A 12704-nucleotide genomic window follows, 5' to 3' on the forward strand; every position below is an offset into this window, starting at 1 on the left:
GACCTGATAAAAACCAAACTGTTTACCCCCCACAGGAGAACAAGCGGCTGTCGAGTGACAATGTGGACCTCAAGTCCAAGCTGTCCATGCGGGAGGCAGACAACGTCAAGCTGGAGGACCTGTTGGACCGTCTCCAGGAGGAGAAGAAACGACTGGTGCAGCGCAACAACAAACTCACCGCCAACGGTCAGTCAACATTTTAAAAAGTACACACGCTGAAGAACTGACGGCAACAAGAGAGTTGTCCCTGGCAAAAGTTCACTGTAAAATCCACTCTGATATATGTGGGTGTGTGTGTGTGGTGTATGTGTGTGTGTGTGGTGTATGTTTGTGTGTGTTGTGTGTGTGCGTGACTGAAACCTGACAGAATGACACAGGAAACAAATGATGAGCACCTAAAGGCAGCTCTGAGTTGGCTGTACATGGGTAGGCAGTGTGTTGTGCAGATGACTCCAAAGCGCTGAGAGCTTAGTCTCTGACTGAGGATAGATGCAGTAAAAGCGTCCATATCAATCAGTCATAAAATGGTCAGTCTGTCATTTATCCTAGGCTACTGTTGGCAGTCAGCAATGTCAAAGTGGTGCAGAAAGCGACCTGGTGTTGCAGCCTCTTTGTACCCCTGTTGTTTTTTTCCCTCGGGGTCAAATCTGGCTGTCGTCACTTTTGAGTGTCAGTGCTATGTCCCCCAAAGCTTCAGTAGCTTCTCTGTTTGTGGGAATTTATGCATGTAACAGAAATGGGGTTCTTTCTAGGATAGTTTGAAAGGACCCTTGGGGGTAAATCAGGCCATGTTAGAATCAGTATAGGCAGTTAGAGTTGAGCTTCCCCATGTTAGCTTCTGTCAAGCGGTAATGGAGAGGTGGTCAGGTGACAGAAAAGGCTGGCCCTGATCTACCCCCCTTCCCCTTTTTCGCTAACTTGACTAAACCCACAGAAAGGCTCAGCCCAGAATGACCCTGGGGTAAAATTCAGCAAGGGGGGGGGGTGGATTGGGGGGGGGGTATTTTGAGACTGTTACACCAGGTGTGGTCCTGTGTAAGCGGGGATGAGAGGGGTGGTGGGTTGAGGTGGCAGGAGAGTGGGGACACTGAACGGTTGTTGGGGGTGGGGCAACAAGAGACATCCTGACAACCACCAACATTCTGTTCCCTTACCTCTTCCATCTGGCCTGGAAGCTCACCTCTTCTCTCAGTGATACAACAAGAGACATCCTGACAACCGCCGACATTCTGTTCCCTTACCTCTTCCATCTGGCCTGGAAGCTCACCTCTTCTCTCAGTGATACAACAAGAGACATCCTGACAACCACCAACATTCTGTTCCCTTACCTCTTCCATCTGGCCTGGAAGCTCACCTCTTCTCTCAGTGATAAGTGTCCTTGTGGCAGGTCCATCCAAATGGGATATACTCCTGTGTGTGTGGTGTGCTTGACTGTTTGTGTATGTAAGTGTACACATGTGATGTATGTGTACGATTGTGTGTGTGTGTGTGTGTGTGTGTGTGTACTTGTTTGTGGGGAGGGGGTTGGGGGGGGGGGCTGGTATGTTTGAAAGTATGTTGAAATGTATGTATGCATTGTGCTATGTATTTTGTACAGTTAGCATGTCACAGTTTGGTGCGTATGTGTAACACTGATGTTATGTGTATGAAACCATGCATTTTGTAAAGCACACAGAGCACATTTCTGGATAGTGTGCTATATTGATATCCATTATTGTTATTATTATCATTACTATTATCATTGTTGTTATTATTATTATTGTTGGTGGTGGTGGTATTATTATCATCATCTTATTATGATTATTATAATTATTGTTATTATTAGTATCATTTTTATTATTATCATCATTATTATTGTTATCATCATCATTATTGTTATCATCATAGCAATAGCCGAGTGGTTAAGCGTTGGACTTTCAATCTGAGGGTTCTGTAATGGTGCCTGGTGGGTAAAGGGTGGAGATTTTTCCCATCTCCCAGGTCAACATGTGCAGGCCAACTAGTGCCTGAACACTTGTTGTGTGTACATACACGCAGAAGATCAAATACGCATGTTAAATATCTTGCAATCCATGTCAGATTTTGGTGGGTTTTGGAAACAAGAAGTGAAGAACATACCCAGTATGCACACCCCTGAAAACGGAGTATGGCTGCCAACATGGTGGGGTAAATAAACAAAACAGTCATACTAGTAAAATATTACATGTCTGTCTGAGTGTGTATGTGTGCATGCCTGAAATCTGATTGATTGACACAGGAAACGAATGATGAGCGCCCAGTGGCAGCCATCAGGAGGCTGCACCTAAACAGGCAGCCAGTTGTGCAAGTGACCCTGAGTTTGTAAAGCACTTAGAGCTTGGTCTCCAACCAAGGATAGGTGCTATATAAGTATACATATCATTTATTCATCATGATTATCACTGCATCATTCATTCATCATGATTATCACTGCATAATGAAACCAAAGTGCTATATAAGTATCCATATCATTCAGTCGTCATTATTATGATGGTCATTGTTATCACTGCATGATGAAACCAGGCCCCAACACATTGCAGAGAAGGACCTGTTGTGCAAATGACCCACAGTTTGTAAAGCACTCAGAGCTTGGTCTCCGATCGAGGATAGGTGCTATATCCATATGATTGATTGATCATTATTATCATGATATATATTGCAGAGAAGGACCTGGTGCTGGAGATAGAGCGCCTGAAGCGGAAGAACGTTCATTGATTGATCATTATTATCATGATATATATTGCAGAGAAGGACCTGGTGCTGGAGATAGAGCACCTGAAGCGGAAGAACGTTCATTGATTGATCATTATTATCATGATATATATTGCAGAGAAGGACCTGGTGCTGGAGATAGAGCGCCTGAAGCGGAAGAACGGCCCGGCGGGCACTAAGAAGGGCAAGATCCCCAGCAAGCTGGACGCCTTCATCCGCGGCATCGAGGAGGAGCGCGACTACTACCGCCAGCAGGCAGACTCCCTGCAGCGCCTGGCACGGGGGGAGCCCATGGCCCGGTGGTCACGCCCAACCTCCCGCTCTGCCAGCCCCGCCGTGGACAAGGGGTTCGGGGAGAGGAAGGTGGGAGTTGTTTTTTTCGTTGTTGTCGTTGTGTTTTGTGTGCTTTGGTTTCTTTCTTTTTTCGGTTGTTTGGTTGTTGTTTGTGTGTGTGTTTTTGTGTGTGTGTGTGTGTGTGTGTTTGTCAGTGTGTGTGTCAGTGTGCGTTTCAGTGTTTGTGTTGTGTGTGTGTGTGCGTACATGTTCTACACATGTATTTCTTCACAAGTCAAACAAAAAGCACAAAAATCTAAATAAATAAATAAATAAATAAATAAATAAACAGTAGAATGTTGGCCTTGTGGTAATGCATCTGCCAACAAAGTGAGAAAATCTGAGTGGACTGGTTCAAATCCTGCACTCACCAGTAAATTCTCCCCCTCCACAAAACCTTCAGTGGTGGTCTGGATGCCAGTCTAAATCATTTGGATGAGACAATAAACTGAGATGCCTTGCACAGCCTGCGCTTAGCTCATGTAAAAGAAACCTGTCACAACAAAAGGGTAAGTTCCTGACAAAATTCTGTAGAAAAATCCACTTGGATAGGAAAACAAATAAAATCACAGACAGAAAAAGTTATCGCGCCTTAGTTTTAGCACGATTCCCCAATCGAGCTACATAATTATGTGACCTGGTTGGAGACATAATTTGACCACAAACAAGAACGCCAGAGAATCGACAGACAGACAGAAAATACGAAAAAAACTTAGCCGTATGAAGAGCACAGGTACAGGAGTCATGATGGCTGCCGTCAAAAGAGGGCGATAACCAGCGGGACAAAGGGGAGGTTACCTACTTCCGGGAGGTTATCGGCCGTAGTTTCGTCTGCTCCGCATAGGCGGATAGTTTGCACAGGACAGGAATGTCAGACCCCTGCCGGAGTCTGCACTAGTTGGGTCACGGTAAGTATGTTATTTAAACGTAATTTTAGATAGAAAATTTCCTTTTAAAAAAAATGGGTGGCTCTTTCAGTGTAGCAACAGTCTCTTCCTTGGGACAGCAGAGGGAATTTCACACAGAGAGAAATTTCTTATTATAATAATACAATACAGTTCAGTACAATACAGTACAATACAATACAATACAATGCAATACAATACAATACAATACAGTACAATGCAATGAGTAAATAAATAATTACATAAATAAACAAACAAAACAAACGAACATAAAACCGTAAACAAGACAACAAACAAGCTAAACAAGCACACACACACACACACAGATGCAGACACACACACACACACAGATGCAGACACACACACAAACAAGCACACAGACACACCCACACACACACACACACACACGCACACTTCCCCCCACCACCACCTCAGTGACCTTGACCCCCCTGACCTTTGCCCCCAGGCCCTGGCACAGCAGGAGGCGATGGTGCGAGTGCTGGAGGAGGAGAAGGAGTACTACAAGAAGGAGTACGAGAATCTGAAGGCATTACGCCGGTCTGCCACTCCCTCCAGGGGCACACCTGTCAAGGTGAGACAGCCGATTGAGGGGGGTTGAATGGGGGTTCGCCTGTCAAGGTGAGACAGCTGTTTGAGGGGGGTTGAAGGGGGGTTCGCCTGTCAAGGTGAGACAGCTGTTTGAGGGGGGTTGAAGGGGGGTTCACCTGTCAAGGTGAGACAGCTGTTTGAGGGGGGTTGAGTGGGGGTTCACCTGTCAAGGTGAGACAGCTGTTTGAGGGGGGTTGAAGGGGGGTTCGCCTGTCAAGGTGAGACAGCTGATTGAGGGGGATTGAGTGGGGGTTCACCTGTCAAGGTGAGACAGCTGTTTGAGGGGGGTTGAAGGGGGGTTCGCCTGTCAAGGTGAGACAGCTGATTGAGGGGGGGTTGAAGGGGGGGTTCACCTGTCAAGGTGAGACAGCTGATTGAGGGGGGTTGAAGGGGGGTTCGCCTGTCAAGGTGAGACAGCTGTTTGAGGGGGGTTGAAGGGGGGTTCACCTGTCAAGGTGAGACAGCTGATTGAGGGGGGTTGAAGGGGGGTTCACCTGTCAAGGTGAGACAGCTGTTTGAGGGGGGTTGAGTGGGGGTTCACCTGTCAAGGTGAGACAGCTGATTGAGGGGGGTTGAAGGGGGGTTCGCCTGTCAAGGTGAGACAGCTGTTTGAGGGGGGTTGAAGGGGGGTTCACCTGTCAAGGTGAGACAGCTGATTGAGGGGGGTTGAAGGGGGGTTCACCTGTCAAGGTGAGACAGCTGTTTGAGGGGGGTTGAGTGGGGGTTCACCTGTCAAGGTGAGACAGCTGATTGAGGGGGGTTGAAGGGGGGTTCACCTGTCAAGGTGAGACAGCTGTTTGAGGGGGGTTCGCCTATCAAGGTGAGACAGCTGATTGAGGGGGGGTTGAAGGGGGGTTCGCCTGTCAAGGTGAGACAGCTGTTTGAGGGGGGTTGAAGGGGGGTTCGCCTGTCAAGGTGAGACAGCTGTTTGAGGGGGGTTGAAGGGGGGTTCACCTGTCATGGTGAGACAGCTGATTGAGGGGGGTTGAAGGGGGGTTCGCCTGTCAAGGTGAGACAGCTGTTTGAGGGGGGTTGAAGGGGGGTTCACCTGTCATGGTGAGACAGCTGATTGAGGGGGGGTTGAAGGGGGGTTCGCCTGTCAAGGTGAGACAGCTGATTGAGGGGGGTTGAAGGGGGGTTCACCTGTCAAGGTGAGACAGCTGTTTGAGGGGGGGTTCACCTGTCATGGTGAGACAGCTGATTGAGGGGGGTTGAAGGGGGGTTCACCTGTCAAGGTGAGACAGCTGATTGAGGGGGGTTGAAGGGGGGTTCACCTGTCAAGGTGAGACAGCTGATTGAGGGGGGTTGAAGGGGGGTTCACCTGTCAAGGTGAGACAGCTGATTGAGGGGGGTTGAAGGGGGGGTCACCTGTCAAGGTGAGACAGCTGATTGAGGGGGGTTGAGGGGGGTTTACCTGTCAAGGTGAGACAGCTGATTGAGGGGGGTTGAAGGGGGGGTCACCTGTCAAGGTGAGACAGCTGTTTGAGGGGGTTGCCGGAGGGGGGGGTGGCTGATGAAGAGGGAATGGTTGTTTGCCTGACAGAGAAATGGATCAGGTTTAGGTTTTAAAATTACAAAGAACTTGGATATTTCCAGAATATTGAACCTTGTATAGTGAGTGATGTGTGTTGCTGTGCAATGGGTGATGTGTGTTGCTGTGATGTGTTTTGCTGTACAATGGGTGATGTGTGTTGCTGTACACTGGGTGATATGTGTTGCTGTGATGTGTGTTTGCGTACAATGGTGATGTGTGTTTTGCTGTGATGTTGTTGCTGTACAATGGTAGATGTGTTTGCTGTGGATGTGTTGTTTCTGCACAATGTGATTTTGTTTCTGCACAGATGGTGATGTGTTTTGTTGTGTATGGTGTGTTGGCGCACAATGTATTGTGTTGCTGTGATGTTTTGCTGCACAATGGGTGATGTGTGTTGCTGTATGTGTGTTGCTGCACAAATGGGTGATGTGTGTTTCTGCACAATGTGATTTGTTTCTTGATTGTGTTTGCTGCACAATGTGATTTTGTTGCGGTACATGGGTGTATGGTGTGTTTCTGTGTTGTGTGTTGCTGCACAATGGTGATGTTGTGTTGCTGCACAATGTTAATGTTGTTGCTGACAATAGTGATGTTGTTGCTGCGATATGTGTTCTGTAACAATGTGATGTGTGTTGCTGTATGTGTTATGCTGTACAAATGGTGAATGTGTGTTGCTTACAATGGGTGATGTGTGTTGCTGCGATGTGTGTTGCTGTACAATGGGTGATGTGTGTTGCTGTGATGTATGTTGCAGTACAATGGGTGATGTGTGTTGCTGTGATGTGTGTTGCTGTACAATAGGTGATGTGTGTTGCTGTACAATGGGTGATGTGTGTTGTTGTGATGTGTGTTGCTGTACAATGGGTGATGTGTGTTGCTGTACAATGGGTGATGTGTGTTGTTGTGATGTGTGTTGCTGTACAATGGGTGATGTGTGTTGCTGTGATGTGTGTTGCTGTACAATGGGTGATGTGTGTTACTGTGATGTGTGTTGCTGCACAATGTGTGATATGTGTTCCTGTGATGTATATTGCTGCACAATGTGTGATATGTGTTCCTGTGATGTGTGTTGCTGCACAATGGGTGATGTGTATTACTGTGATGTGTGTTGCTGTACAATGTGTGATGTATGTTGCTGTACAATTGGTGATGTGTGTTGCTGTACAATGGGTTATGTGTGTTGTTGTGATGTGTGTTGCTGTACAATGGGTGATGTGTGTTGCTGTACAGTGGTTTAAGTTTGTTGCCATGATGTGTGTTGCTGTGACGTGCGTTGCTGTGATGTGTGTTGCAGAGCGCGGCTGATGAAGGAGAGGTGTTCCGACTGACAAGGGAAAGAGATGAGTTGAAAGCCTTGCTGGACAAATTTGAACGACACATGGCTGAGGTGTGTATGCTCCTTTTGTGTGTATGTGTGTGCATGCATGTGTGTGTGTGTGAGTGCGTGTTTGTATATGTGTCAGCATGTGTTTGTATTATGTGCATGCGTATGTATTTTGTGTGTGTGTGTGTGAGTGTGTGTTTGCATGTGTGTGTATGTGTGTGTGTGTGTGCATGTGTCTGTGTGTATGTGTACTATGTGTAAAAGTGTGTGTATGTATATGTGTGTAATAATGATTTTCAGATCGTTCAGATGGGGTTTTGTGCTATTTGGTGTGAAGAATTTGTGGGTAATAAAGTGGGGTTTTTGTGTGTTTTTTGTTTTTTGGGGTTTTTTTAAATGTTATATGTATATGGGGTTATAGTGTGGTTTTGATGCATTTGAACGTGTGGGAGATGATGTGGGTTTGATGTGTTGGATATGTAGGTGATGATGTGGGATTGGTTCGTTGAATGTGTGGGTGGTGGTGTGGATTTGATGTGTTGAATATGTGGGTGGTGATGTGGGTTTGGTGCGTTGAATGTGTGGGTATGGTGTGGGTTTGATGTGTTGGATATGTAGGTGATGATGTGGGATTGGTTCGTTGAATGTGTGGGTGGTGGTGTGGGTTTGATGTGTTGAATGTGTGGGTGGTGATGTGGGTTTGATGTGTTGAATGTGTAGGTGGTGATGTGGGATTGGTTCGTTGAATGTGTGGGTGGTGGTGTGGGTTTGATGTGTTGAATGTGTGGGTGGTGATGTGGGTTTGATGTGTTGAATGTGTGGGTGGTGATGTGGGTTTGATGCGTTGAATGTGTGGGTGGTGATGTGGGTTTGGTGCGTTGAATGTGTGGGTGGTGATGTGGGTTTGATGCGTTGAATGTGTGGCTATGGTGTGGGATTGGTACGTTGAATGTGTGGGTGGTGATGTGGGTTTGATGCGTTGAATGTGTGGGTGGTGATGTGGGTTTGATGCGTTGCACAGATTCAGGCCAATGTCACTGTGCTGACGGCAGAGCGTGACAAGCTGACCGCGTTGTACCAGGAGGTAAACTACACACCTTTCTTTTCTCTTTTCTTGTCATGAAAGCCAGTAAATGAGAAAAACTGGGTGAGTGTTATCTGTCTGAAAGAATGTATACATGTGCATGCATCATTGCATGTGTATATGATTTATGGGGTTTTTTTTAGCAACAAGTGGATTAGTTTTGCTGAAAATTGTTTTTCCTTGCTGTTGTGATGGTATTGTTATTATTATTATTTCATTCCAGTATTATCATCATTATTATTGTTGTTGTTATTATTATCATCATCATCATCATTAGCATTGATATTAATATAATAATAATGATAATAGTCATTATTATGAATTATATTATTGTTACAACAAATATTGTTGGTAATAGTAGTAGCAGTACTACTACTAATCTTGATACATATATAGTACCTATCTTTGGCCAGAGACCAAACTGTAAGTGCTTTACAAACACGGTCATGTATAATTTACACACCAGGTTGCCTAACTGGACAGAGCTGATTCAGAACTGCCCTAGGCGCTTGTCATTCGTTTCCTGTGTCATTCATTCAGTCACTCTTTGATGCAAAATATTGAGAAAGAAAAATGACTACAGATAATGGTGTGAAATAAATGCCGCTCAGATTTTAAAGATATAAGGTTTATTTGGAATGTATATCAAAAAGAAGCATTTTCCAGGAAAGATGACTTTCCTTTTTTTTTTTTTTTTTTTTTTTTTTTTGAAAACATGAAGGTAGGAAGGTGAAAGTAAAGCTGTTTTCTGACAATACACAGTTGTGTGGCAAACCTGGTCCTTGTTTCATTGAGAAACTGGTAGTCTTTGGGAGAGGGGGAGGGGACAGCAAAGTGTCATGTTGGAAAAGTCTTGAAATAAAAAAATGGACACAACAGCTTTACCTTGAGTGATGTGGACATTGATTGATGTCAGCCATTGGCAGTACCTCGTGGGGGGTGGACCTAGCTGAGACAGCACAAGAAAGGCAGCAGTGGGGACCTCATGTGCCACAGGGCATGAAGAGAACTGACACTCTGTACCCCACGTGCTGATTTGTCCATAGTTTCAGTTTCAGTAGCTCAAGGAGGCATCACTGCGTTGGGACAAATCCATATATGCTACACCACATCTGCCAAGCAGATGCCTGACCAGCAGCATAACCCAACACGCTTAGGCCTTGAGCAAAAAAAAAAGGGGGGGTGAATAAATAATAGATAAATACATAGAAAGAACTACTACTAATAATAATAATATGTATAAGGCGCAAAAACTTGTTGAAGTCAACTATAAGCGTACATAAATAAATAAAGAAATAAAAAAAATTTTAAAAATTTTAAGGTAATAATAATGATAATAAATAAATAAATAAATAAGACAACAATGATGATAAATAAGCAAATAAATATAAAACATGCAGACACACATTCACACATACACACACATATGCATAACAGATATGCACCAAACATGCAGTTTCACAGATATGAAAGCACAGTCAAATACACATAAACGTACATGAGCCCCAACACACACACACACACACACACACACACATATTACCCTGCACCTCCTCTACTCCCCTCCTCCACACACTCATTTCAAGGCTACGTATTGCAGCTTCCACAGCACACACACACACACACACACACACACACACACACACACACACACACAGAGGAACACTTACACGTCCATAGTACCTGGCTGCTTCCTTGGACTGATTGCAGATGTTTCTGCACTGTTGTGGCGAGTTCAGTTTGGCTTTATCAGTGAGCTGCATTCTCATTTGGTGCTTTCAGCTTGTTGGCTTCGGCCTCAGTGTTGTTCACCAGTGTTTTCAAAAGGATGAAGCATGTTTTTGATGACATTGTGTGCCTTTTTCATTTGAACTTGAACTATAGCTTTGACTGTTGTAGGGCTGGGCCACAGAAACTGCAGTACACCTGCACTGATGGGGCACAAAGTATTGACTTACTGGAATCTGCCCTTTAGCATTGCTTGAGCGTCAAAATGTGTTTGAAAGAGTTTCCACTTCACTGCAAATGTGTAAAGTACAAGCCAAGGGAACTAACTCAGACTGTATTACCAACTGTGTCCACATGTGTCAGTTTGAAGGAAAAACAGGTCAGTATTACCAACTGTGTCCACATGTGTCAGTTTGAAGGGAAAAACAGGTCAGTATTACCAACTGTGTCCACATGTGTCAGTTTGAAGGGAAAACAGGTCAGTATTACCAACTGTGTCCACATGTGTCAGTTTGAAGGGAAAACAGGTCAGCATTACCAACTGTGTCCGCATGTGTCAGTTTGAAGAGAAAACAGGTCAGCATTACCAACTGCGTCCACATGTGGCAGTTTGAAGGAAAAACAGGTCAGTATTACCAACTGTGTCCACATGTGTCAGTTTGAAGAGAAAACAGGTCAGTATTACCAACTGTGTCCACATGTGTCAGTTTGAAGGAAAAACAGGTCAGTATTACCAACTGTGTCCACATGTGTCAGTTTGAAGGAAAAACAGGTCAGTATTACCAACTGTGTCCACATGTGTCAGTTTGAAGGAAAAACAGGTCAGTATTACCAACTGTGTCCACATGTGTCAGTTTGAAGGAAAAACAGGTCAGTATTACCAACTGTGTCCACATGTGTCCGTTTGAAGGAAAAACAGGTCAGTATTACCAACTGTGTCCACATGTGTCAGTTTGAAGGAAAAACAGGTCAGCATTACCAACTGTGTCCGCATGTGTCAGTTTGAAGGAAAAACAGGTCAGTATTACCAACTGTGTCCACATGTGTCAGTTTGAAGGAAAAACAGGTCAGTATTACCAACTGTGTCCACATGTGTCAGTTTGAAGGGAAAACAGGTCAGTATTACCAACTGTGTCCACATGTGTCAGTTTGAAGGAAAAACAGGTCAGTTTCGTTACATTTTCTGAATCAGATTGGTAGGGAAACCTGCCACGGCTGTAAACTCCCTGGGATAGAGTGGGTTAAACGAATAAGTATCACTGCTGGACAAAGAAGGAATGTTTGCTGTGCAACAGACGAAAGAAGAGCTGATGATGGTGAGGCGAGAGCTGGTCACATCGCCCAAGACGTCCCTGGCGGCCCAGGCGGTGCTGAGGAAGGTGGAGAACGAGCGCGACGATGCTGTGGCCGACCTCCAGCGCATGACCACCGAGCGCGACAGTCTGCGAGAACGCATCAAGGTGGGTCAGTGTGTTGTGTTGTGTGCTTTGGTGTGTTGTATTGTGTTGTGTTGTGTGCTTTGGTGTGTTGTATATTGTGTTGTGTTGTGTGCTTTGGTGTGTTGTATTGTGTTGCATTGCCTTGTATTATATTGTATTGTACTGTGTTGTGTTAACTAATCCGGACAAATTGTTCTCTCCCTTGCTTTTCCCTACAGACAACCCATTTGTTAGGGTTAGGAAAAAAAATCACAAAAAATACAAAACATAAAGAAAACTGAATGAAACTCACTGTACTTGACCCACTGACCCCTCTTCTCACGTCATGTGAACGCCCACCCCCCTCCCTCTTCACTGCTCTCAGAAGCTGAGTTACTATTGGTACCTTCTTGCTGGTAGTTTTCTTTACTGCAGATACTTAATTCAACGTCGTCATCATCCTTGTCGATGTCGAAACTTTCAATTTGAAGCATTTCAATCACTTCAGCAGCAGTAAAAAAAAATTTCCACTTGTATCGCCTCTGATGCCATTTTCAGTACATATGCGGCTTAGCTTGTCTCTTGCCACTACAGTGAGAGCACTACTTTTTTTCCTGTCGGCCTGCAGGTGTGTTTGTTTTCCTGTCAAAGGGGATTTTTCTGTAGAATCTTGCTAGAGACAGCCCTTTCATTGCCGTGGGTTCTTTTATATGTTAAAAGTTCATGCTGCACACAGGACCATTTTTTTTGTCTCACCTGAACCGGTATCCAGATTGTAAGTCTTGTGGAGGGGGAGAAGATACTGACCAGCGTGGGATTAGACACAGTGCGCCCAGATTCTCTCGCTTTCTAGGACGCGTTACCACTAGGCCCCCACTCCACACACAAACACACACTTTGCAACACGACCTCTGCTTCTTGACCTTGCTGTTTCACTGTTCAGCTCCAATCAGAAAGAAAGGTGCAGCAAATTTCTGCTGGAAACATAGTTGAGGTCTGATGGTTTGATGTCTGTACATACATGTATGTACACCCGCAC

General features: G+C 45.1%; 1 protein-coding gene across 2 annotated transcripts in view; it reads left to right on the forward strand.

The window, feature by feature from the left end:
* Nucleotides 1-12704, forward strand: part of LOC143283658 (centrosomal protein of 135 kDa-like) — an 88346-nt gene that overhangs the window by 43672 nt on the left and 31970 nt on the right. For both annotated transcript variants that reach the window (XM_076589873.1, XM_076589874.1), the window contains 6 exons: nt 36-186; nt 2849-3093; nt 4435-4560; nt 7406-7498; nt 8457-8519; nt 11543-11707. In XM_076589873.1, coding sequence (XP_076445988.1) covers nt 36-186; nt 2849-3093; nt 4435-4560; nt 7406-7498; nt 8457-8519; nt 11543-11707 — 843 coding nt within the window. The remainder of the gene's footprint in view (nt 1-35; nt 187-2848; nt 3094-4434; nt 4561-7405; nt 7499-8456; nt 8520-11542; nt 11708-12704) is intronic.

The sequence above is a fragment of the Babylonia areolata genome, chromosome 7 (genome assembly GCF_041734735.1).
Source record: "Babylonia areolata isolate BAREFJ2019XMU chromosome 7, ASM4173473v1, whole genome shotgun sequence".
NCBI classification, from domain to species: domain Eukaryota; kingdom Metazoa; phylum Mollusca; class Gastropoda; order Neogastropoda; family Buccinidae; genus Babylonia; species Babylonia areolata.